Source organism: Syngnathus typhle, linkage group LG1 (genome assembly GCF_033458585.1).
Source record: "Syngnathus typhle isolate RoL2023-S1 ecotype Sweden linkage group LG1, RoL_Styp_1.0, whole genome shotgun sequence".
Lineage (NCBI taxonomy): Eukaryota > Metazoa > Chordata > Actinopteri > Syngnathiformes > Syngnathidae > Syngnathus > Syngnathus typhle.
Window position 1 is genome coordinate 12,373,227 of NC_083738.1, and position 23,874 is coordinate 12,397,100.

The following is a 23,874-nucleotide window of genomic DNA, read 5'->3' on the forward strand; positions in this document are numbered from 1 at the left end:
CTTGACCAACGACCATGTACCTTTTTGATGTAAGCATTTTTCTATCATCTGATTTGTTGGTCAGAGCAAGACAAGTTCAACAAGGAGAACACATCTAGAGCGATGTGGAAACATAAATACATTTAATAATCACTATCTCTGGTATGATGATGTATTTCATTTCAATTTTGTCATGTTATTAGATAAATATTTATTTTTGATTCAATCAAGTTGATCTTCGTGGCACACCTGTGTGCTGTTACATTAGGTTTTTGTCGACGGTTTCTATAATTGCTGAGTGTCCAGATACCGGCATCGTATCGCAAACTATTAGTAAACCGCCTAATCATCTTGTTGATGTATTTTTTGCAAAAGTCAGGAGCATATGCTCAAGGCATTGGGTCCCCATTGGCGAGGTAAAGAAAAGCAGCAGAACTGATGTCGTCAGTTGTTCATGTAGAAAACACCTCGATTGACACCTGCATCAATTGCTGCCGCATCAGCAAAACCAAACTCCTGCCACTCCTAGTTACTGTGTTGTGTAGTCTATTAACGGTTGCTGCTTGCCACCTATCAGTATATTGCCTACACTGATATCTGCTTTGAAAACAGATTCTCGCTCCGTCGCCTGTTTCCTGCCATTGTGTACCGCCACCTACTTTCAGCTCAAGCAGCTAGTAGAGATCAAGATCCCAGGCTTTTTGTTGTGAGTAGGAGAGAGCAGGACGGAGGAATGAGAGAAGAAGGAAAGGTTGATGGAATGGTGGATTCAGCCAAAAAGCAAATGAATGGAGAAAGCAAGTATGCAGAAAGAGAGGGGATGGAGGAGAGCTGGACTGGTGGCAAAAGATGAGAACGGGGATGAAAAAGACGGATCGCCGTAGCCTGTTGGGCAATCGGATTCAAAGCAGCGGATGGCAGAATCTTCGTTGCCATAGTTGTCCCAGTACTCTTCTGGGTCGAGCTTAGGGAGAGCCACTTCATCATCTGATAGTTCATACTTGGGAGGAAACGACTCGAGTTGGGTTTTGGTGAAATAATGTGACTTTCCTACAGGGGACGCCTTTACTGTTTCTGTGGTCTTACGGCTGTGAAACTTGGAGGAGGACACGGGCTTGTGCTTGGAGAACCACCAGCGGGTTTTGGTGCTAAAGGTGGTCGTGGTGCTTCCGGCCAAGGAGCCTGGGTCAGGCATTGGGCAGAGGGCAAAGTCCAGCTCCCGGAGGAATCGGAGATCTTGCCCGCGACGATGCGATGGCGACGAGCATATCAGTTCAGAAGAGGAAATGCGGACCATGCGGAACCACTCCCACAAGGTACGGGCCTCACAACCACAGGACCAAGGGTTGCCGTTGAGACGGAGAAAGTTAATGCCCAGGGTGTCTTTCATAGCTTGGCCTGGGAGCTCAGCAAGGGAGTTGTTGAACAGGTAAAGAATGGAGAGGCGGCCCAGGTCGCGAAAAGCGCGACGGTTGACCTGCCTGATTCGATTGTCGTGAAGAAGGAGGCGGTCCAGATTGACCAAGCCTCGGAACACGTTCTCAGAAAGGGCACGGATGCGGTTGCCATGGAGGAATAGGTGGGTGAGGTTGACCAGATCTGAGAACAGCTCGTCCTGCAGAAAGTGGAGTTGATTCTCCTGGAACAATGTTAAAACATCAAATGAGAAAATAAGTCATTGAGATTTAGATCATTGATTCAGAGAAGAGTGAGAAATTTTGCTTGGGTTGCCTTGCCTTAGCTTCACACCTTCATTGCGTGTTTAAAATGTATAGCTACAATATGTATGATTGTAATCTTCACCTGCAAGTAGAGAAACTGCAGACTGTACAATTTGTGAAAGAGGTCTTGGGGTAGCATGGCAAGCTTGCATCGGTGCATGTGCAGACTCTGCAGCTTCTCCAAGCCTCTGAAAGCTCCGCCTTCTAGGCGCCTCATTGTGGGGTTGTCGCCCAGGTCCAGCTCCTCCAGCACCCTGAGGTTACTAAAGGCCCCGGCCTCAATCCATGTGATGTTATTGCCATAGAGCCAAAGCACCTTGTGTTGGATGAAGAAGAGAGAAAATTGGGAATTTATCCTTCAACCAGCACAATGAAACTACCCACCGGGCACACACTTTTACCTGTGTTTCAAAGCCAAAAGAATCTGCACGGAGCTCTGTGATGCGATTGTTTTGCAGGAACACCCGTTGTGAGTCGTAAGGCACGCCGACCGGAACGGCGGTGAGGTTCTGAGACTGGCAGCTGACTGTCATGGGCGTTGGGTAACACACACAAAGCCTGGGGCATGCAGCCACACTGCTGGGCTTCACTACCACCAGCCACAGGATCAGCCACAGAGTCAGTCCACCTATGACAGAATTGAGAAAAAAAAAACATGAGACGTTGTGCGTGATTTCATCTTTTGGCCTCATTCTACTGTTTTCTGTGCAGCCTTTTGTAGCCACCGATTATTTTTTGTGTGCCTTCTTTTGTGATTTGTTCTCTGAGCCTTGTGCATAATTGATATAGGAGAAATCCTTCAACCGTTCATATCAACTAGATCACTTAACATACATGGCTACAGTGTCAGAGTTACATAACTGTGAGATGTGCAGACTAAACAATCATTTAAAAAAAAAAAATATATATATAAACGTACATGTATGAATTCATAAAAATGTTCATGGATCGGGATGTCCTAGAAAAGTGGGACTTACAATCCGGATGTCTTAGAAAAAAGAACCTTTCCGTTGAAGAGTTTGCCATGCAGAGGGTGCACGTAAAAGAAGTAACCGAACCCAGATCAATTTCACTCCGGCTTCAGTTACTTCCCTGTGTCTTGGCACAGCTCGAATGACAGCGCACACAAAAAAAGACTACAGTGGTAAAAAAAAGAGTCATTAAATAATGATGAACAACCCTTTCATCTGTTGTACGCAAGATTTTCCAGTGGCTCACCCCTTGACCTCTCAACAAGTTGAACCGTTATCTATGCTAGACCTTCAGGAGAACACGAGACTGGGATTTCAAGAGGAATAAGACACCGATTTGAAATCTTGGTTAGTCTTATTTACTGCATGACAGATTAAGCTCAGTATCACAATTGCATTAACAACCAGTATGTAAGGAGGTATGGACTATTTTGCAGAGAACTCACTGACAATAACTTGCATAACATAATGAGATCCAATACAAAAACCTGCTAATATAAATGTCCTTATTTCTTCAGTACATTGTTTTAATTAGCTCTTGTAATAAAGCTCATTGAATTCTGTCAACGCACCACATGACCATGATAGGAACGTAAGAACAAATGTGTATGACGATATGATATAAATACTACGGCAAATCTTATAAATTTCCCTGAGATGTTAATATAGTACATAATTTTGTGAGAAAAAGAAAATGAACAAAATGCACCTTGAAATGCACCACAAAGCATCTCCTCCCTGAGGTTCTGAGTAATTTCAGTGAAATAAAGGTTACAAAAATGTTCAACTCACCCTTGAAGTTGTGGGCTGTTCTGGAGCTCCTCACAGTCCAGCGAGTCTCCATGGCGAGTAAAACCGAAAGCGAGTTAGCCTGCGCGGCGGGGAACTGCCTGCTTGCTGCTATCTCTGCTGACGTTCGGCTCCGGGGACTGAGTCGCTGTGCCTTCACAGAGGAGTGGGACTTGGGAGTCCCCGCTGCTTCTTTATACTTGGCGGCGCTTCCGTCGCCCACCAGGTAGCGTGGGCGGGGTGATGGATGCGATCATACGTCGGCATCCTAGGTGGGTGGGAGGAGGGATGAATGGATGGATGGATGGATGGATGGCACTCGCCGAAGGAAGAACCAAGAAAGGGAGCAGCAGCCGCCGACAATGTTTGGCTTCTTCTGATGTTACAAAACAATAGAGCGTCACTGAGGAGGTAAAAGTGGTGGGAAGTGAGTTTTCTGAATACTTTTTTTTTAAAACTTTTACTCCTTACCACGGAGATTCACAACAGGATTTGTATTCAGCACACCCGAAATAAGGAGATTAATTTAACATCAATGTAGGCATATAAGACTGTAAGCAAACAAACAAACAAATGCATAAATAAATAAATAAATAAATAAATAAATAAATAAATAAATAAATAAATAAATAAATAAATAAATAAATAAATAAATAAATAAATAAATAAATAAATAAATAAATAAATAAATAAATAAATAAATAAATAAATAAATTAATTAATTAATTAATTAATTAATTAATAAAGAATTAAATAAATAAATAAGCAAATGAATGAATGCATGAATAGATAGATAGACAGACAGACAGACGGACGGACGGACGGACGGACGGATGGATGGATAGATAGATAGATAGATAGATAGATAGATAGATAGATAGATAGATAGATAGATGGATGGATGGATGGATGGATGGATGGATGGATGGATGGATGGATGGATGGATGGATGGATGGATGGATGGATGGATGGATGGATGGATGGATGGATGGATGGATGGATGGATGGATGGATGGATGGATAGATAGATAGATAGATGGATAGATAGATAGATAGATAGATAGATAGATAGATAGATAGATAGATAGATAGATAGATAGATAGATAGATAGATAGATAGATAGATAGATAGATAGATAGATAGATAGATAGATAGATAGATAGATAGATAGATAGATAGATAGATAGATAGATAGATAGATAGATAGATAGATAGATAGATAGATAGATAGATAGATAGATAACGAATAAATAAATAAATAAATAAATAAATAAATAAATAAATAAATAAATAAATAAATAAATAAATAAATAAATAAATAAATAAATAAATAAATAAATAAATAAATAAATAAATAAATAAATAAACAGATGAGAAACCCAATTTCATTGAAATGGTGGAATCCATTTAAACAGCAGGTTGCAGATTGACTAATGAACGCAAGGAGACACTGCGAGTCGTTGCGACATACATGCCTTACTGCTCCGAAAGATGCCCCCAACCTTCTCTGGCTGCATTTTACACACATATACTGTATGCTTTACGTCAAAAGAACAATTATATATTTTATTAAGTAACAGCAGCTGTATGCAGAACCGCGGAGCTGCCAATGTGGTGTAAATATTTTTGACTGGCAAACTCATATTTACAAAAATGTTCAAAAATATTTGCAAGTAGGCTTAAACAACGTAAAATGACAAAGGCCTAGATTCAAACATAAGCATCAATGGAACACGGGTGTGTGCATATGTGTATGATGTCATGGAACAACTCTCTATTTTAAATACAGTTTATGTGAATTTAAGATTGGTTCGGGGATGAGTAAGCAGAAGGAGCAGCAAATGTAGATCAAGTGGAGGCCCTAAGAACATCATTTGTTTTAAAAAAATACTAGTGTTTCTGAGTGTTAATGTAAAAAAAAAAAAGAAGAAATTAGCAGTTGACTAATTCGATGGTGTTTCACCTTTAACAATTGCATTATTCTAGAAAATATAGAAAAACAGGGCAGTCTGGACGTGGGTTTCTATAACAAAGCTGGGACGTTTACTCATAAATCGATTCTTCATCCACCACATGGGTCAAGGTGAGCATTGCCATGACACACTCCATCTGTTCCCAAGCAATTACATTGAGTAAATTAAAATTTCATGTTGAAAGATGCTCACAATGGGGACGTCTCTTGGCTTTGGTGATTGGAGGATGCATACTGTACATCTCACCATACAGACTTTAGCAAGTAGTTACCCAAGTAGGGATTGTGAAACAGCTTTGAAAGTGTAAATGTGAAATGACTTTATACAATATTCTTGGCCCCGGGGAAAAGCGAGCAGATTCCATGGAGGAGGAGGAAGTGTGTGAGTTCACCGTATGTGCGTGTCATGTCGATGCAACGTGCATCGACACACTCCACACCAGCCGCTCCCCCCATAATGATGCATTCTCTCACTTGCCTGCTTGTGTCAATGTGATTCACAGGCACACTGGCATTTGAACTGGTGTAAACACAGCATGTTCTTAAGATCTGTCTTGATTCTATTAATGTATCGCTGACTCTGTCTATGGCTATATCTAACACGTGCAAACTCATCTCACAGCTGAAGACCTTCTGCAGTATGTGGTCAGTGTGTGCACTTCTGCCAACAGTGTATATCAGGCCAGTGAGGAGACAAATTGCACTTGACTTTTCTTTGGAAACCTGAAAGGGTCGTTATTGTTTGTTATTCTCATTCCGGTCTTGTGTATGGGACTTGTTTTTGTCTTTTTTTTTAAACAATGCCAATTATAAATGTTTTAGCAGCAAAGTGAAGTCGTGCAGAAATACACGAAACTGATCAAATAGGGGTTTGGTTGCAAACTCCATTCAGACTTTGAAATTTTGAGTCATTGTGAAATTTACTTTTTGCGTAAATAACACTTCAAATGACAAAGTGGAGGAATGCGAAAGCTTTAAAATGAAAGAAAAAAAAACTTAAAGCACTTCCGGTTTATTTATTTATTAAGTGAGGGTTAAAAAATATATTTTGAAAAATAACCGGATCCTTCGTTACCTTTTAGTATAACTTCACATTTGATACGTGTCAATTTATTGTGGTTGTACCATTGCACTTTCGCCCGGCTGAATATTTTTTAATGTCATACTTGGTATCAAAATTTTAAGAATGACCATCCCAGAGTACTACGTGTGGTACGGACCTGCCAACATGTTGAGTGTTCCATTCATTTTTGTAGGTTTGTGTTTCCAGCAGCAACCATACGGAGACCATCAAGGTGTTAGGTTGTCATTTTTATTCTCATTTCCGCCTACCTTTGTTTCTATTTCTGTCATCTGTGTTGTGCAAGGTTCCATCTATAATCGGCTACTCCGGGAGATATGCACACGCTTACATTCCAAGTGACAGAATCGACATGTTGCACAGCGGGGCCACAGTGAGAGACTTGGTGAGTGGAGTTGTCTGTTTTGTTTCTGGAAGCAGACATAATTTCGTACCCTCTCAGTGATGCTGTGAAAGTGAGTGCGAAGGCCTAGCTGTGCAACGCAATAACAAGCTACAAGCTCAGGGTGCAGCATGCGACTCTGAAATGTAAAGGCAACGTTGAACATAGTTGGATCTATATATGGGTCTCTTTTTTTTTTTTTTGCAAATGAGGTTTGAAGCGATGGAATGAGAAGTTTCAGTCCAAGAGAGCACCAAATCAGAGAACTCGGTAAATTAAAGGGAATCTACGCTGGACAGTAGTGGGTGCTACAGTGCCCTCTAAAGTAGAATAGAATATATATTTGAAAAAAATGGGGGGGGGCTCAATATTGGATTTAATAATTATCTAAAAGCAAGATCTGGGAAAAAAAAACCCGAGTCTTATTTGAAACATGTTTCAATGAAGCGCCAAATTGAAATAGTCTTCAGTTTTGGGTCCATATGGGACTCCAGAGAAGTTTTGCCTCACCACTCATGAACTTCACCACGTCACCCTGATGTTCATCCTTCATCGTGTCAAAGCTCTTGAAGTAGACAAAGCTAAAACTCCATGGGCTGTCATTTCTGTCTACCATGAGGTCTGTAGACGTGATTGACTACGGTGAGCAGTAGGGGGCAGAGTTGAGTCATAAATTGCTCTGTTGAGCGCGGCTGGACTTGTGCTTAAAAATTGGTGTTATCATTTTTGGCAGCTCCATAAAATGTCAAGAATTCGGTGGAAGCCTTCTATATTTCTTTCAGTTACAGTGTCTGGACAATAGTTAAAATTAGATGAGATGACATGGCCAGTATTTGATATAAGTATGTTTTTTTTTGCATTCATAAAAAAAAAAAAACAAGGTCAGTACACGCAGCAACTATGGTGCTTCTGACAGCACACAAAACATAACATAGTGATCCAAAACACAATTATAACTATGTGAATAATTTCAAAATCAAATGAGCACCAACAGTACAGTATTGATATTCCAGTCACAGAGTCAGAGAAGTTGCCTCGAATTTGGAAGCTGCCTATTGGCTCGCTGTGATGCAAGACTTCGACAGTGCAAAAAGACAGACAGAGGATGGATGAAGGCCAGCAGTATAACCAGCGTCAGAGCGATGTTGACCTGCAGACAGAGAAATAAAGGAATTGGCCCTTTTATTGAAGATTTCGCAAGTGATTCTATACTCACATATAAAGGATCTCCGTGCAGAACCGACTTCACCAGAGCAAAGCAAGCATACTGCAGTAAAGAGAAGATGGCCGAAATAGTCATGATGAGGCCATACAGCTTCCCAAAGTGGCATGATGGGAATCTGAACGCACCAAAAAAAAATCACAACACAAAACAAAAGTTAACATTACAACGAGTAATGGAAAGACTACTAAGGGGGGACATCTACAATGAACATACTAGAAGTGCAAGTGTGAAAAGCCGTATTTTCGCGTTGTGCCCAGCAGTGGATAAAGTTATCAATGGTGTGCGCTCTGACAAAAAACAAGGCCTCACTACTTCCAGGATCAGCTGGTCAGCTGACCACAGGCCTCGGCCAGGAGCGTAGAGATGAAGCAGCTCAGCGAGGTAGGACTGTTAATAGTGCATTTTTGCTTTCGTGAACGTTTTTGTGAACGCGTTCATTCTGGGGCCAATGAACGGTGTTGAAGGACAGTTTATTTTCGCTCCCACCAGGTTTTCTCATCTCAGACTTCAAAATAAAACCCTGCTAAACACAATGTAAACAAGGAGGGGGGGAAAAGGATTTGTGGCATGGTGCATGTCATCAAAATGTGACGTGTGCTCGGACGAGCAAAGAAAGTGCGATGACACTTCAGTCTACCTAAATTCATACGTTATGCAACGAGCAACCCCACTGGTCAAAGAGCAGCGATAAGTTATCATCATTTTTGATTGGGGGAAGAAAAGAACGATCAACCTTTCATTTTTGGAACCATGAACTTTGTCAATAAAATTTCAAATATAAAATTTTAACACATTTTAAAAGTTCATTTTAAAATTTGTGAACTGAACTTTGAACTAGTTTGTGTAGAAAATGAACTTTTGCAACACTGCGAATGAGTAAGATCGAGCCTGCATTGGGGAAGTATAGCCTATGATAAAAAAAAGAAACAGATCACTTCATGTCTGCTCAACATATAAAAAGCAATGAAAACAAAACTTGCTTAGTGCAAGTATTAAGGGAGAGTGTAAAACTTGTGTGTGCAGTTTTACTCACGCCACACTGAGGAACGCTGCGTTGCCACCATACAGGAAGGAGCGATTGAGCACTTGGATGATGAAGGTAAAGTACTGAAGTGATAGGAGTGGTGTGGCAGCACAAATTGAGAACACCAACGCCATCAACGATGTCAGAAAGAGAGATAGAACTGAGGAATTCAGGTCTGACTCTTGTTCACTCATACCTACACACGCGCACAAAATAAGAATTAGCGTTTTGAGTATAATTTGAGGTTTTTGAGTCCCTCAGCAGCTCCTTCAATGTCAGGCTTTTACAAGTACGTAATTCCTGCCCACACCAATCCACCTGATTCCTGGAACCTCCGATTTATAGATGATTTAGAGAAAGGGAATTTTGTTGTCAGGAATGGATATCTTATTTTGAAAAGTCCACCTAAACGTTGTATGTTTGCGTCTTTCATTTTGTAGACAAAAAGCCCATGGAGGAATATGTGCATTAAACTTTGTCGTTGGAAGGTTTGATGGGTGCCAAAGATTGAAAGCAGTGTCACAAGAACATCAAGTTCAGTATTTTGCGTGTATTGATCTCTTGCGGATGATGTCAAGTTGGATGGGCACTTTGAGAGAGCCTTCTACCCCAAATCCGTGTGTGACAACTCTACAATCATCCCAGGCCGCCCCTCCCAACCCATTGTCATGCCATGGTCACAGAAATGGTATAAAAACATTTTTAAAATGATAATCACGATAATTTGTCCAATAAATGGATACATTCTACAATGATTGAGAGCGATTGTCCCAAATCGATTTAAAGAACTGCGTCGCAATTTAGACCTACTTTTAGACGGTCTAACTTCTGTCACTAAATTGTCAGGTGTGTCATTGACTAAAAAAAAAAATCCATTGGAATATCTAGAGATAGTTTTAGCTTTTCTGAACAGTTTGTATGTGAAGTGCATTTGCACTGATGGTCAGTATTATCCTAAAAATGCAATTATTTCAATACAGACAATACAGTAAGATTAAGGGTATGGCTGGGTTTTTGCTTTAAGGTAAATAGGACTGACTCCTGTCAAATATTTTTACTGTGTCGCTACTAATATGTCACCGAGTAAGAGGGAAAAACAAACAACTAAACCTTCTATGGTGTATCTGTCAGCGTGACCCCAAACAAAGCAAGGTTTTGCCATCTTTTCAATCTGCAGTCATCAATTTCTGTCATGAGAACATTGCAACTCGCACCTGATATAATGGTGGACGGCCAATTGCTTTGAACAGAATAGAGTAGATGAAATTATTGTCAGGGGTCTCTTACGGCACTATGACTGTTTAATGCAGGTCAACACTTTTAAACACCTTGGATGATATCTCCTAGAATAGTTCATCCAGTTTTGTCATTTGTCTCAAATCAATGAATGAATCACCGCATTCCTAATATTCAATCCTAAATTCAACTCGTGTCACTTCTTTTTTGGCCTGACAGTCTGTTTGTTCACTGGGTTCTACTTTGTACCCACAATGAATTTGTCACTCTGTCTGGTGTTTACCGAGGCTTCCATCTGTTAATTTTTTTCCTGTTGTTGATAAAGTCAACTGTGGTCGTGGTTCATTACCTTCCGCCCGGGATTTGTGTTTGTTTCTGTCCATGATGAGGCCGTTCCAGGGTGCACACAGGACCCCGCACAGTTGGGTGAAGGCAAATGCGTTGATAAACTGGCTGACTACCAACACAAAGAAGAAAGTTGCTAAATTAGGATGATGATTATCGCCACCTTCACAGCTCCTGTTTGTCATAGGATTCGTGTCTTTCTGGGATAATGAATTTGTAAATTGGTATGGTACGGCATATTTGAATTGCAGTTCACTGCAGTGTTTGCAAGCGACACAATGAAGAAGGTGATGCGAGGACGTGTGATCTTACCAAGCGTAGGCTCTCCATCAGTTAGCTTCTGCAGTGTTGGGTTAAGAGTGCCAATGAACAGATAATGTCTCAATTGGATCACAGACAACCAGATTACGTGCCATATGTATAATCTGGATAGAACACATTCACGTAAAGTTTTCTCTGGGAGAGACAAGAAATTGGAGAGAATTGAAAATCATTAGTTCACCACCAGATTTAAACTGGACAATTATTCAAAGCTGCAACACTCATTTTATTCAGGTCGGGTCGTTCACTAGGCAGCATTTTATAATTCATTGGTAAAACATTCATCCAATTTCAGTGGAACAAGTGACATGATCTTGATCACCATATATGTCGGCTAGATTTATGTACTCATTGAAAAATCATCGGTAAGGATAAACAGAAAAAAAACAATACCCTAAGCAGCACCATTCACAAATATTTGTTGTCACTAAGAAATTTGCCTGTAGCTTGATTCCTGGAATGATGCTATTTTTCTTCCTGCTATTTAAAGCCATTGTGGTTAAAATGGTCAATTTGGTAAAGTAGCTAATGTTAGCTACAACAAGTGCACCGGGTAACAAATTTTACATGCTTCACAAATAGTATGTAGTTGCCGACGTATCATAGGATTTACGTAAATGGTATAATTCCCTCGTGAGCCAAATGAAATAAGATTTTTACAACATCTTAGAAATAGATGTTTTGAAAATGACAAAAATGCCTGACAAAAATAATGCAATCATTGTAAATGGCAACTTTCTGGCTGTAAGAAAACACTAAAGAGGCAAAAAAATAAATTAAGGAAAAAATGTGGTAGCAAGAGTCCCATTTTTAGACCAATCAGAAGGAAAAACATGTGAAAACCCTCACTTCTAACAAACTAATTCCGTAATCATCCGGTATATTTTTCGTGACCAAAACTAGCGCCAGTATCAGATTAAATCTGACACGAAAGATGTCAATTGAATTCTTAAAGAAAGTAAATCATCAAAAAGTGTTGCATAAGATGTTGGTTGTTCACAGTCAGATACGACAAGATATCTGGACCGAGTACAAACAACATGAGTAGGTTGTTAATGACGAGCATCATTCAACTAAAGTATCAAGACAGAAAACCGAAATCACTGTTTTGATAAAGAGGAAATCTACAGCAAAACAGATGAGGAACAAATAGGAGGAAACTGGAATCAACGTGTGCAACCAAACCCTTTAAAAAAAAAAAACAATGCCTTAAGGGAATGGGATTTACATTAAGCAAACAAAATACATCATTAAACTATAAACACGAAAAACAAGGCCACAATGGGCTAAAGAAAACCAATCGTAGACTGTGGATGACTGGATGAAAGTCATATTGCTTGAAGAATAACTGCATTGGGCAAGATGATAATGCTCAAACTTTTTTTGCTAAAGTTAAATTTGCATCCTGCACTTGCATGTCTGTGTGTCACCTGGGTGTAAACTTGCAGTTGCACTCTGACCTGTTTTTTCTGCTGCGTTGCTTGAAACCTGCTCAGACTTTGTGGTCTGCCGTGAGCTCACATTAGTAGAATGTTTGGCAATATTTAGGTTGCTGCAGGATAGCCTGAGATCACAAAACAACGTGAGATAGAATATTACTTTTTGGGGTTACTTATTCATAGTATGTCATGCTTCACAGGTATGAATATTCAGCATTTACACTCGTAAGAATAAATAAGCATACACTTATGCATACACAGACAAGTCGTTCACATACCCATATGTGTAGTTATCAGGTAGTGGATATGGAATGAAGGTTCTGGGAAAAAGGAAGAAAGTTCTGAGCACGTGAAGAACACTGCAGATGGACAGGAACAGGAAACAGGCACGGAGAGAGATGCCAGACTCGTATACCAACTGTACCGGAAAAAGACAACATTAATGGCATGACAGTGGTTTTGTATTGCATTCAACAATTCATTTTGCAAAGGGGCCACATGAGAAACTGGAACACTTGCCTGCCGAAGACCAAGTCAACAGGTTATAACCCCATCTTTGTTTCATGTTAGTTTTACGGTACACGAGAAAAAGCCATTAAGTTGGCAACACTTCAAGCAAGTCGTTGCTCTTGCTCGCTACCAAGCTTGTACGAACATCCACATAAAAAAGCACACCTTTTAAAATAAAGGTCTGGCACGTTGTATATTGCCTCCGTGGTGGTTGTGATGGACAATGGATGTGGCCCGATCCATATTTTGCCCAGGTCTAGTTAGATAAATAACGTAAACTGAGACTTACCTTGATAAGTAAGAAGAGTGCTGAGGAAGAGTCAAAGGCCCCGTTGTAGAGAGTGATGATGGTTGAACGACGGGTGCCAAAAAGATTTCCCACCTTTAGAAGTCGAAATATATGTTGATAACCATGAAATTAACAATTTACTATCTTAATTTTTGAACATATACATAGCAGATACATAAGCAGACATCAACACCTCGTGGTATTATGGAAAAATGCTACGTTTGCAACATGTTACATTTATATCGGTTTTCTTTCTTTTTATGGGCCCCAATTCTCCTTTGTATGTATGTGAGGGTGTCTTAGAAATGTTTTTCATTTTTTAGATTTTTCAATCACAAGACAACTGTAGGAGTATGTTATTCTTGGGGGTGGGGGCATGTGTTCCTCCATGGGCTCATAAGCTCCAGACAGATGTTAATTATAGTCCGCGGTGGGAAAATAGGGTGGGAGCAAACTTGGTTGAAAAACCCAAAGGAAAAGACATCTTTGTGCAGTTAAACCGGAAACAAAATAAGTAGCGTCATTTGGAAGCAATTTGAGTTGCATGAATGTGAACAAATTTATGCATGCACTAGCACATCTAAGTTGTGGCTCCGCCCCTGGCATTGACAGTATGTTTTTGCTGTGTCTACTACTGTGATGGGACAAATGTGGGGTCAAATGAAGAGGTCACATTTTGTTTACATGTGACAGGTGGGCTTTATGTGACAGTTTTCTTATGTCAAATATTTGCCTGTTGCTTTAATCAAACCCTGCTGGTTAAGACTTGGTTGCCGAAAATGTTTACTACCGACCTGCATGTTAGTCATGAGCAAGATGATGCCGCCAACAGCTATGAAGGAGAGGGCTGGGAAAAGCAGGACAGAAAGAGCTAATGGGGGAAAAAAAAGACAAATAAACCAGAATCCTCACTTTCATGCTTTCAGGATTCAAAGTAAAGACACAAAAGTGTTTTGTTTTACCAGAATTTGAGAAGGCCACCATCAAGGTACCCATAGTGTGAAAAGCTCTGGAAAAAGAACAATACATTCATGCTCAGTGCATGTTTTTTTGCAATCCAACACCATAATAAAGACTTTGGATAAGTATCACCGAAATACATAAACATATTAGAAATAATACACTGTAGAGTGGCAGACAATGAGAAAATAATTCGTACATTCCGTTTGTGCAGAAGTATTTGAATAATGACTATTTCAAGATTTGGCCTTTACGTATACACCACAACAGATTCAAAATAAAAACATTTAAGTGTACTTTCACCTTTAATAAAAGAGGCCACCCCGCCCAAAAAAGATGTTGTTGTCTAAACACTTGGACCTGGATTTAATTACCTGCCTCATGACCTGGGGCTTCTGTTTTTCTTTAATTTCTTGTACCACCCCAAGAACAGTAGAGCTGGAAGAAGTTATTTGCGTTCCTCGGCCGTGTGTATTCCTTTCCGGCCTGTTTTAGTGGAACCACATGGACGTTCCTTGTGCCAGCATATTTTTGTCGTTGGTTTGGAGCCACAGGTCTGTGTTTACACAACGAAATAGTTCCCGCTCACTGTGAGCCGAATGTTTCTCCTTTCAACTTTTCAATATAGTTTTCATTCTTTGGTCAGGTGGGGTTTTTTTACTGACTTTTTTTTGTCATCCAAGATCTCAAAGATTGTTAACAATCTTCGAAAACTTGAATGACAAAAAAAAGAGCCTTGAAAATTGTGAAAAATGAATCTGTTGTCGCTGATCTCAAAAGCTGTGGGCGTGTCCACTGAGCTCAGCCAAAATATTAGATGTTGCATCTATGGACACTCAAACTGACTGAACTTCATCATGGCACTGAACGGTTCATGTCAAGATGCACTCACATTCCCAAGAGCCGAGCCACCGTAGTGCCAAAGTGGTCGAAAATGAAACCACTTGCAACAGTGACAAAATTATTCATGAAGGATGCAATGGTGAAGACCAGGGATAACTGCTCGTCCTGTTCACTGCAATCTGAAAAAGTCAAACAAAAAGCTGATGTTGCACATTTGGTCCGCCCAGATCAAATGAAATGAGAAGCGCAAACTGACCCAAGGCCTGCGAGCCATTGATTCCTGTGCTGTTGACGCACAGATAGTCGAAGTAACCATCCTTCTTGAGGACGAAAACAAGCGAGGCCCACCCAAATATAATGCCGGCAAAACAAAGACACTCCACCAGGCCCGTGATGAAGGTGAGCCCCCGTCGCACCCTCAAGCGACTCCAGCAGTCCGGCATGGTCCCAGCTTCTGCCACTCGCACACACGCTTTTGTTCACACCTGCCCAAAATAACAACATATCAGTGGTGGCAATTAAGTGATGAAGGACTAATTTGATAATGCGCCCATGTGGATTTTTCAGTTATCTGCACTTCATTGACCTCGTCATTTTTTGTCACCCACTACACCAGTGCTTCTCAATTATTTCCTGTGACGCCCCCCCTAGGAAGAAGAAAACATTTTGCGCCCCCCCCCCATGTTATTAACATTAAAGGAAAAACAAAAAATAAATAAAAAAGAAAGATCAACTTACAATAAAAAAATAACTTTATTAATAACAGTGTTTTTTAGTCTGTAACAGAACAGATTCAAAGTGCTGCTACTCTTCCAGTGATACCGCCACCCCCACCTACTGCAATGGATGTGTAATTACCCTTTAATCTAATACAGCCAAAAGAAAAACATGTTCCCGCGCCCCCCTTGGTATCGCACTACGCCCCCCCAGGGGGGCCCGCCCCACTATTTGAGAAGCACTGCACTACACTGAGGTTTTCCAAAGAGTGGTGCAGAGCATCATGGGTTCCCCCTCCCCTACTTGAACGTCAGAACTGATTGGCAGTCACATTAACAGCACCCACCCAGTCCAACACCACTTTGACCCGTTGCCCTCCTGCAGGAGCTCTCAGTCCATCAGGACCAGATGGAAGCGATTTTTCCTCCATCTCTGCGCTGACCTCACAATAAACACCAACATTCATTGCTGCTTCTCTGAACATTCAAAAATTCAGGGCTCTGCTGCACATATAACGTGTACCTTAAGACCATATTTCACCAGAAATTTTGCACTCTATAGAGTAGAGCCTTGCTTTAGTGTTTTACGACTGCTCATGGGAGTAAATTCAATTCAAAGTTGAATTTCTGTATATTCATGTTTTCTACAAGAGTCTTCTACAAAGGGTTCATTTATCCACGTGACCTTTCAAGTCATTGTTTTGATAAAAACAAAGAAAAGAAGAAATACTGACCTGTTATGCTCTCTCTTGTGCCTCGATGGATCTCACAACACATCCCTGACTCATTCCCTCCTTTTTAAATAGGCCAGCTCCTCCTTCCTCTTGCGTTCAGGTTTCCTCATTCCTCCTTTCTCAATCCCTCCTTTTGGTGCCTTAAAAGACCCTCGCCACCTTGGTAGTTGTAAAAAAGAAGCAAGAGAAAAGTGTCCACAGTCCTTCTGCAGCGATGATGAGTGTTGCAATTCACGCTTGTTGCAACAGTCTAAAGGTCATGTGAGCGCAGCGACTGAAAGCAAAAGTTGATTGGAAACAGACACATAGGCATTCTTCTTAGCATTCAACACTGCTGCAGTTCAGACCTGAAAAAAACTTTTGAGTTTTCCTTTTTCACAATTTAACGACATTCACTTGCCAGCTTAGGGTGGCACGGTGGCGCATCATTCCTTTGGCATACTTAATAGGCGGTGGAGCACTGGTTAGCACGTCCACCTCACAGTTCAGAGGGTTCAATTCTACCTCCGACCCTCCCTGTGTGGAGTTTGCATGTTCTCCCCGTGCCTCGTCTCTGTGTGGCCTGCAATTGGCTGGCAACCATTTCAGGGTGTCCCCCGCCTACTGTCCGATGACTGCTGGGATAGCTTCCAGCATGCCCGCGACCCCCGTGGGGACAAGGGGTACTCATAATAGATGGAGGGACTTCCCAGTTTTATATTTTTTTAAACTTTTTTAAAGAACATTTACTGTATTGCTTTATTTTCTGGTCAAAGAACTTCTACCGCAAGTTAGCCATAACATCTACATTAAAACTCTTTACGCAAATTCAACATCAAGCAGAGGTCTGACTGCTAATAATAACAACAGATAAGTAACAATAAAACGTTTGGTCGCTACTATTACTAAAAAACCCAAAATTGCAGTTTTCCTGATTTTTATGGGGGGGCGTGGCTAAACAAGGACATGAGCATCTTTGTTCACATGACCAGTTATTTGGCCCAAAATGTGTGAAAGATTAACTTTTATTTCCAGGTGGAAAAAGTGGAATTTGATTGAGAGTTGACAGGTGGGTGAAGCGTGATTTTTGCACGTTCAGAAGGCACGCCAACACTCTGCATGGTTTGATTTTGTTAATGATTTTAAAAGCCTCTTTTTAAATTCTTGAATTCTTTACATAATGAAATTTAGCAACGCTTATGAATCAAATTTGGCAGTGCCCAACTCTGTGATGAGTCAAAACAATGAAACACTTACATTTCTGAAATCATGTTTTATCAAATGATCACAGTTCAACCACCTATCATAACACACCAAATGCAATTTAGTAATGGTTGGCACGCACAAATGTGAAATTGAGGAACCTCAAACATGAACAATGTCGACATCAGCAAACGGTTGCAGCAACTTCTGATCTAATTTTATTAAACTTAAGATACCATGGAAAAAAGAGCCAAAATAGAGATAACCACGAGATTCTCTTTCACAATCATTACTTCCTTTTTCATAGAATGTTGTGTAGAAAATGATGACAGTGGATAAAAAATATTGTCCTTCTCTCTCTCTCTCTCTCTCTCTCTCTCTCTCTCTCTCTCTCTCTCTCTCTCTCTCTCTCTCTCTCTCTCTCTCTCTCTCTCTCTCTCTCTCTCTCTCTCTCACACACACTTTATCACTTTAGGCAAAAACAAGAAGAAATAACCATAAGCAAGATCTGTCTCTTTGGAAAATATGCTAAATGTGGGCTCATTGTACTAACTGTAGCTTCTTGTTCATAACCATAATCAAAGATGCACTGAGACACTTGGTAAGACATATTTGCAAGTTTATGAAATCAATGACATATGCCATTCTGTGGTGAACAATTGCAAGATGGTTTGAGAATATGTCCATGTAATTTTGAGAGTGTCATTTTTGTTTGGGCTTAACCAATGAAGAAAAACTCGGATTGAATGGACACAAGACAATCTAGCTGAAAACTGAACATTTAAAAGTGTGCGTGAGCACTGATTAGCAAATCAAAAAATACAAAAATAAATGTGATTATGTGGACATGTTCCACAAGAGACCAATTGGCCATCCATGGGTTTCATTCATTCGTCAAGCATCGGAGGATGAAGCTGGAGCGCAATCATTTGCTCCGTGTAATAGCCCCCTCGTGTGGTCATTTCTAGCCATTGCCTTTAATCACTTGAGCCACTGCAGTAAAGCGGGTAGTTTCTAAAGACTACGTACGTCGTCAATCCCTTACCTTTACGATAATGCCGCTGTAAACTCATAATTGCGACAAAAGTAAAAACACTCTTAATAAATGTATTCAAGTATAAGATATTCAAATTATTACAATTAAAAATGATATTTTTTAACATTTGCATGAGTGTTTGCAGATACCAACACCTATTTACATCACTCTTATAATAAATACTGTTATATGCTGTAGAAAATGAGTAATAATCAGAATTTAAAACTACATATGGTGTCCAGTGATCTGTTTCCTAAACAGGGGTGGACTTGCAACATCAGTTATAGTGGACGCTATCACAGAGAGAAAAGCAATTAAAAGTGAATTGTTAATGTTACATTATGCTCTGTTCCCAGCAGTTGTTCTTGCTTACTTGAACGTCTTTATTTATTCCTCTCTCACCATGTTACAGGTCACAGCCCAGTGAGCTTTTTCTAACGGACTGCGTCACACTCAAACGTGGTTCCCTTTGAACACAATGCTCATGAAAAAACAATCCTATTGTTGCAGTTGAGATGCTGTTTATCCTGTTCTCCTTCCTCCACCCCTTGTCTGTCCTTTTGCAGTGCTGAAGAATTGCATCTCAAGAGAGACACAGGAACGCAATTCCTCTGCAAATTGATCAGTGAAGCAATTTTGTCCTTGTGGGTGATGATTTTTTCATATTACTTTATTACTTAACATTTGAAAATGTATGTAGGTAGGGTTACTAGAGTATCATTCAAATAATCTTAATCTCAAACTTCTGTTCCTTAAACATTGATCTGGAGACAAGGCTGTCAAAACACATCACACATATTTCAGGTTGAATATCTATTTTCAGCAACCAAATTCACACTTCATATCCCTACAGTTAAAAGGGATGTGTGTGCATGTGCGTGTGTGTGTGTATGTTTGTGTGTGTTTGTTTACACACGCACAGGTGCATGCGTGTATTGCCGCGGTTTCCACAGCAGATGCAGCTGTCGGGCCACGTTGGACCTCGCCTATGTCACTAAGATGCTATTTTTGGGACATGTGTTGTTAGAGAGGTCAGATAAAGAAGCAAAGGCATCCTTGCAAAGTGTCGGGTGAATGGAGCTCACAGACAACAGTGGGCAAGAGCGGGCAAGCGAGCGCAGAAGTGCACTGAACAACTTTGCCAGGAAATCTGATTAAACTTCTGTTGTAATGGATGGAGATACAGTCGACAAGGAGACGCCCGAGGTTTCAGAGGGGACAAGTCCGACTGACTCAAGTGACAACAAGCAGGTATGGGTGATTCTGGACTATTGGACATTTGAAAAGTCTTGTGGTCTTCATCCTTGCTGACAAGACTGCACGAAAATAACTTTGGCATAACTTTGGCATCACTTTTTGCAATGTGCTCAAAGTGCATGAAAATTCATAATGTACCAAGAAACGAAGATGCTACATTTCATTTCAATTATCCAGCCTTAGTATGAGTTACTAATAAGAGCTCTCGACTTGTTAGCGTGGTACGCCCCCTAGTGGTGCATGAAAGAACCACACAACACAAATTTAGTTGTATTTACCTTGCAAGTTAAATGAATATGGAAAATGTTGCAGGAAAATTTGTTTTGGTAATGAATGGTGAATACTGGGCCTATTGTATTTGTGTGTTCTGTGCGTTTGTTTGTTTGTTTTTTTATTTATTTTTTTATGTTGATCATGATAGTGGTACTCAGACAGGACTCAGGACTCAACATTTGGGAACCTTTGCTCTATATTAGATAAAGTACAACAGCTGTAGTATCTAGTATGGCAAAATGTAATGTTCAATTTTAGATTCTTTGTAATTTATGATTTACCACTCCTACTGTGACATTATGTTTGATCAAATCATATAAGCGTTGTTTGAAAGGTTACAAAGAAGAAGAAGAACAGGTGAGATATGGTATAATACATTAAAAGGGCATTCAAAATTAGTTTTGGAAACTCAAATGTTTTTAAAACTGGGATATACTACAATTGCTCATATTCCATCAGTCCGAGATGTGGAAAAGAAAGTCAATTGTCAGTTTGAATGATAAGGTTCGAATATTGCCAATAGAGACTCTAAAATAGAAAGCAACGCAATGCAGAAAAAAATTGGCAATTGATGATTTTCAACATTTGCTGTCCAACGAATAAGCATCCATACATATTTTTAAATCTGAAATTAAAATAAAAAAACTAAACCTTAAATGTACGGGCTTTTATCAGACAAAAAGAAGAAGATAAATCAGATGTACATATATACTTAATCGACAATTTTAGAGCTCATTCTTGTGTGCTTATTTGAATTTCAGAATGTTCCAGAGGCAAGGCCCCCTTCAGAAGAAGCGCTGACTGTCTTGATGCATGTAAAATGTCTAAATCGAGATGCTCCCCAAATCCCAGAGTGGTGTTTCCTATCTCACGTTGCACGACTGCTTGCTGAGGGTTGCCATATCTCCAGAGGAGAGTCCTGACTAATATTAGCTGCACTTACTTCAAACGACCAACTTGAGTCTCAAATGCCAACATAACAAATATCTCAATTAATCTTCCTTACATTATCTAGGCATCAAATGAAGATTTGTTTCTTTACTTACGAATGTTTATTGTGTGAGTCAAGTGACTTTTTCACTTTGATCGACGAGCAGAGATTTGTGGCAGCGGTAAAGCTCAGAGCAGCAACAGTTTGGCAGATAGGGAACAATCATTCCAAAAAAAAGGTCGTGCTTGCTTCACATTGATTATTGCCACTTCCTGATGAGGTTTACTGTGAAACTAAACGAAAAAAAATGAAAATCACACTTTGTGCATACAACCAAACCACATAACTTTGCCTTGTGAACGTCTGCTAGCTAAATTTTAGCTCACAAGGAAAAACACCGTAGACATGCTAAGGAAACTAACATCAACGGTGCTGAACTTAACGACTTCTAAACAACTTATCTTAGGAATCTTAGGCCCTGACCACTCTCAACGTCTGTGCTGTGTGCCCTGCAGACAGATGAACCAGAGCCAAACAACGACCCAGGAGGCGGCTCTCCGGAGCGGGGCACGGTGGAAGGTCAAGGGTTAATGGCAGCGGCGAGGGAGGATTCCACACAAGTGGCTGAGGAGGCTGCGGACAAACACTCACTGCAGACAACTGCTTCAAAGTCGGTTGAAGGTGACGCTGACGACATTGGACAAGAAGATCAGAAAGACCCTGGAGAGAAAAAAAAGAGCAGAGATAGGGAGGAGGAAAAAAATAGAGATACAGGGGAGGAGAAGGTCAAGAGCAAAGACAAAGTTAAAGAAAATACAAGTAAAGACAAAAGCGTTGTTAAAAAGCCAGTAAAGGATGATGAGGCGAAAAAACATGTCAAGGAAGATCAAGCAAAAGCCAAAGAAGGGCTAAAAGATTCAGAAAAACAAGCAAAGGCCAAAAGAAACCAAAAAGAAACACCTCATGCTCTGTCCCGCCCGAGACCCACGGGTCGCTCTGGTCGAGCGTCCAAGAAGAATGACATCATTGCTAAGTTCCAACAGGGCGCACCTGAGTGAGTCATGAAACCCAGATCTGTCGGTCTGTCTGTCCGTCTGTCTAACCCGTCTGTTCATCCATCCATCCATCCATCCATCCATCCATCCATCCATCCATCCATCCATCCATCCATCCATCCATCCATCCACTGGAGATGCACTTTGCTACGTTTGATGTACTTCAGCACGCATCTGTTTATGGATTGTCTAGGACGCCGATACCACGCAATTTCAAAATTCAGAAGTCATCCACAGCTTCGGCCACAGGGAGTTCCATCAAACAGAGAATGTTGCAGTGGTGCCGCAGCAAAACGCAACACTATCAGGTACTATCGGGTCGAATGACAGGTATGCAATATTTATTATTCAGCCAAGTCAAGACAGGAAGCCTTGTGTCTGTGTTTCAGGGTGTCAACATAGAAAACTTCTCCTCATCTTGGTGTGACGGGATGGCTTTCTGTGCATTGATCCATCGCTACTTTCCCGCCGCGTTCGACTACAATGCCTTGAAACCCACTGAAAGAGAAAAGAATTTCACACTGGCGTTCAAGACTGCAGAGTATGCATCTGCAGAATTTCAGTCTAGTTTTCTGTCAGTCTGTCTCCGTCAATCTATCATACATATCTCTATCCCTCCATCCATCTGTCTGTCTGTATCTATCTGTCCACCCAACCATCCATGATTGATTTCTCTCACGCCTTTGTTCTTCTCTCTTCATTTGTCCCGCATGCCCCTCCCCACAGGTCACTGGCAGACTGCTGGCCACTGCTGGAAGTGCCTGATATGCTCATGATGGGCAACCACCCGGACCCCATGTGTGTGTTCACTTATGTCCAGGCCCTGTGCCAAAGCCTCTCCAAAATTGAGAAAGAGAAGAAAGAGAAAGAGGAGAAAGAGAAAGAGAAAGAGAAAGAGGAGAAAGTCAATGCAGATGAAGGAAAGGACGAGAAGGGAGAGGATGACGCTAAAAAGCATGCTGAGAACGAGACAGTGAGTTGTGACAAGGAGACAAGTAGAAATAGTTCCGAAACAACTGGAGAGGAAGAAGAGGCGCCAAAGAGCTGTGAGACAAAGGGAGATGGAGCGGTGCTTTTGGAGGCAGAGTCCTAGAAAAGAAATGACACCAAAAATATTTCTCTTCAAGGGAATTGCCAGTCTTAGATTGTTGTTGATTTGACACTTATACAAGCTATCTTGTGTGTATTTTTGTATGAGCTGATGTTTTATTCCTGTGCACATGAAGTAGCCGCCTTTAAATTATAATCATTGTGTATTCTAAAAAATAAATCCAAAAATCAATATTTTAATGCTAATGACTCAAAGAGTGGGAGCTTGAGGGAATGGATGAACAACACTGTGATGGACAAGGAAGAATGAATATAATCACAGTTGTGTGAATGAAGTTTTGAAGATATTTTATAGTACTATTAAAATTTAGTAATTGGAATAATATAATTTAGCGGTCGAATTATTTGTATATTATGACTATTTATTTATTTCTTTTGAATTAAGATTTCACTTATGAATTATGTCCCTAACGGGCCCTTATATGTAGAGATCATTCACATCCAGAGGATGGCGGTAATGCACTATAGTCCGCGCTCGCCGTTAAATGACA

General features: G+C 40.5%; 3 protein-coding genes across 6 annotated transcripts; 1 reads left to right on the top strand and 2 right to left on the bottom strand.

Annotated features, from left to right (window-relative positions):
* Positions 1–386: 386 nt before the first annotated feature.
* rtn4rl2b (reticulon 4 receptor-like 2b) lies at positions 387–4,166 on the bottom strand. The gene is made up of 4 exons (XM_061278945.1): positions 3,464–4,166; positions 2,102–2,328; positions 1,783–2,016; positions 387–1,618 (listed from the first exon to the last, which is right to left on the bottom strand). The coding sequence occupies exons 1-4, from the start codon at positions 3,513–3,515 to the stop codon at positions 749–751; spliced, it is 1,383 nt and encodes a 460-aa protein (XP_061134929.1). The 5' UTR covers positions 3,516–4,166; the 3' UTR covers positions 387–748.
* A 3,483-nt stretch (positions 4,167–7,649) lies between these two features.
* On the bottom strand, positions 7,650–16,781 carry slc43a3b (solute carrier family 43 member 3b). Of its 2 annotated transcripts, none has more exons than XM_061278923.1 (13): positions 16,540–16,781; positions 15,346–15,574; positions 15,139–15,268; positions 14,249–14,295; positions 14,081–14,157; positions 13,287–13,379; positions 12,766–12,905; positions 12,479–12,612; positions 11,040–11,183; positions 10,732–10,839; positions 9,156–9,342; positions 8,114–8,237; positions 7,650–8,047 (listed from the first exon to the last, which is right to left on the bottom strand). In XM_061278923.1, the coding sequence occupies exons 2-13, from the start codon at positions 15,530–15,532 to the stop codon at positions 7,919–7,921; spliced, it is 1,500 nt and encodes a 499-aa protein (XP_061134907.1). In that variant the 5' UTR covers positions 15,533–15,574; positions 16,540–16,781; the 3' UTR covers positions 7,650–7,918. The 2 variants fall into 2 exon arrangements, with proteins under 2 accessions (XP_061134907.1, XP_061134916.1); XM_061278932.1 differs by having other exon boundaries at positions 12,509–12,612; positions 16,540–16,780.
* Positions 16,782–19,783: 3,002 nt separating this feature from the next.
* On the top strand, positions 19,784–23,555 carry smtnl1 (smoothelin-like 1). 3 transcript variants are annotated; one of them, XM_061288609.1, is made up of 6 exons: positions 19,784–20,008; positions 21,049–21,060; positions 21,734–22,272; positions 22,467–22,581; positions 22,663–22,814; positions 23,000–23,555. In XM_061288609.1, exons 1-6 carry the CDS (start codon positions 19,928–19,930, stop codon positions 23,364–23,366), a joined length of 1,266 nt encoding a protein of 421 aa, XP_061144593.1. In that variant the 5' UTR covers positions 19,784–19,927; the 3' UTR covers positions 23,367–23,555. The 3 variants fall into 3 exon arrangements, with proteins under 3 accessions (XP_061144593.1, XP_061144584.1, XP_061144602.1); XM_061288600.1 differs by having other exon boundaries at positions 19,785–20,008; positions 21,049–21,102; XM_061288618.1 differs by lacking the exon at positions 21,049–21,060 and having other exon boundaries at positions 19,787–20,008.
* Positions 23,556–23,874: the final 319 nt, after the last annotated feature.

What these genes read in the sequence shown, in the direction of transcription:
- rtn4rl2b (XM_061278945.1), bottom strand. Translation starts at nt 3,515, where the DNA reads ATGGAGACTCGCTGGACTGTGAGGAGCTCCAGAACAGCCCACAACTTC. An exon ending in CTTTTGGCTTTGAAACACAG is followed by an intron (nt 2,017 to 2,101) that starts GTAAAAGTGTGT and finishes ATCCAACACAAG; the next exon opens with GTGCTTTGGCTCTATGGCAA. An exon ending in TGCAGTTTCTCTACTTGCAG is followed by an intron (nt 1,619 to 1,782) that starts GTGAAGATTACA and finishes ACATTGTTCCAG; the next exon opens with GAGAATCAACTCCACTTTCT.
- slc43a3b (XM_061278923.1), bottom strand. Translation starts at nt 15,532, where the DNA reads ATGCCGGACTGCTGGAGTCGCTTGAGGGTGCGACGGGGGCTCACCTTC. An exon ending in AACTGCAAGTTTACACCCAG is followed by an intron (nt 11,184 to 12,478) that starts GTGACACACAGA and finishes TGTCTCTCCCAG; the next exon opens with AGAAAACTTTACGTGAATGT. An exon ending in ACACAAATCCCGGGCGGAAG is followed by an intron (nt 9,343 to 10,731) that starts GTAATGAACCAC and finishes GCGCGTGTGTAG; the next exon opens with GTATGAGTGAACAAGAGTCA.
- smtnl1 (XM_061288600.1), top strand. Translation starts at nt 19,928, where the DNA reads ATGGATGGAGATACAGTCGACAAGGAGACGCCCGAGGTTTCAGAGGGG. An exon ending in GCAAAACGCAACACTATCAG is followed by an intron (nt 22,582 to 22,662) that starts GTACTATCGGGT and finishes TCTGTGTTTCAG; the next exon opens with GGTGTCAACATAGAAAACTT. An exon ending in CTGGCGTTCAAGACTGCAGA is followed by an intron (nt 22,815 to 22,999) that starts GTATGCATCTGC and finishes CCCTCCCCACAG; the next exon opens with GTCACTGGCAGACTGCTGGC.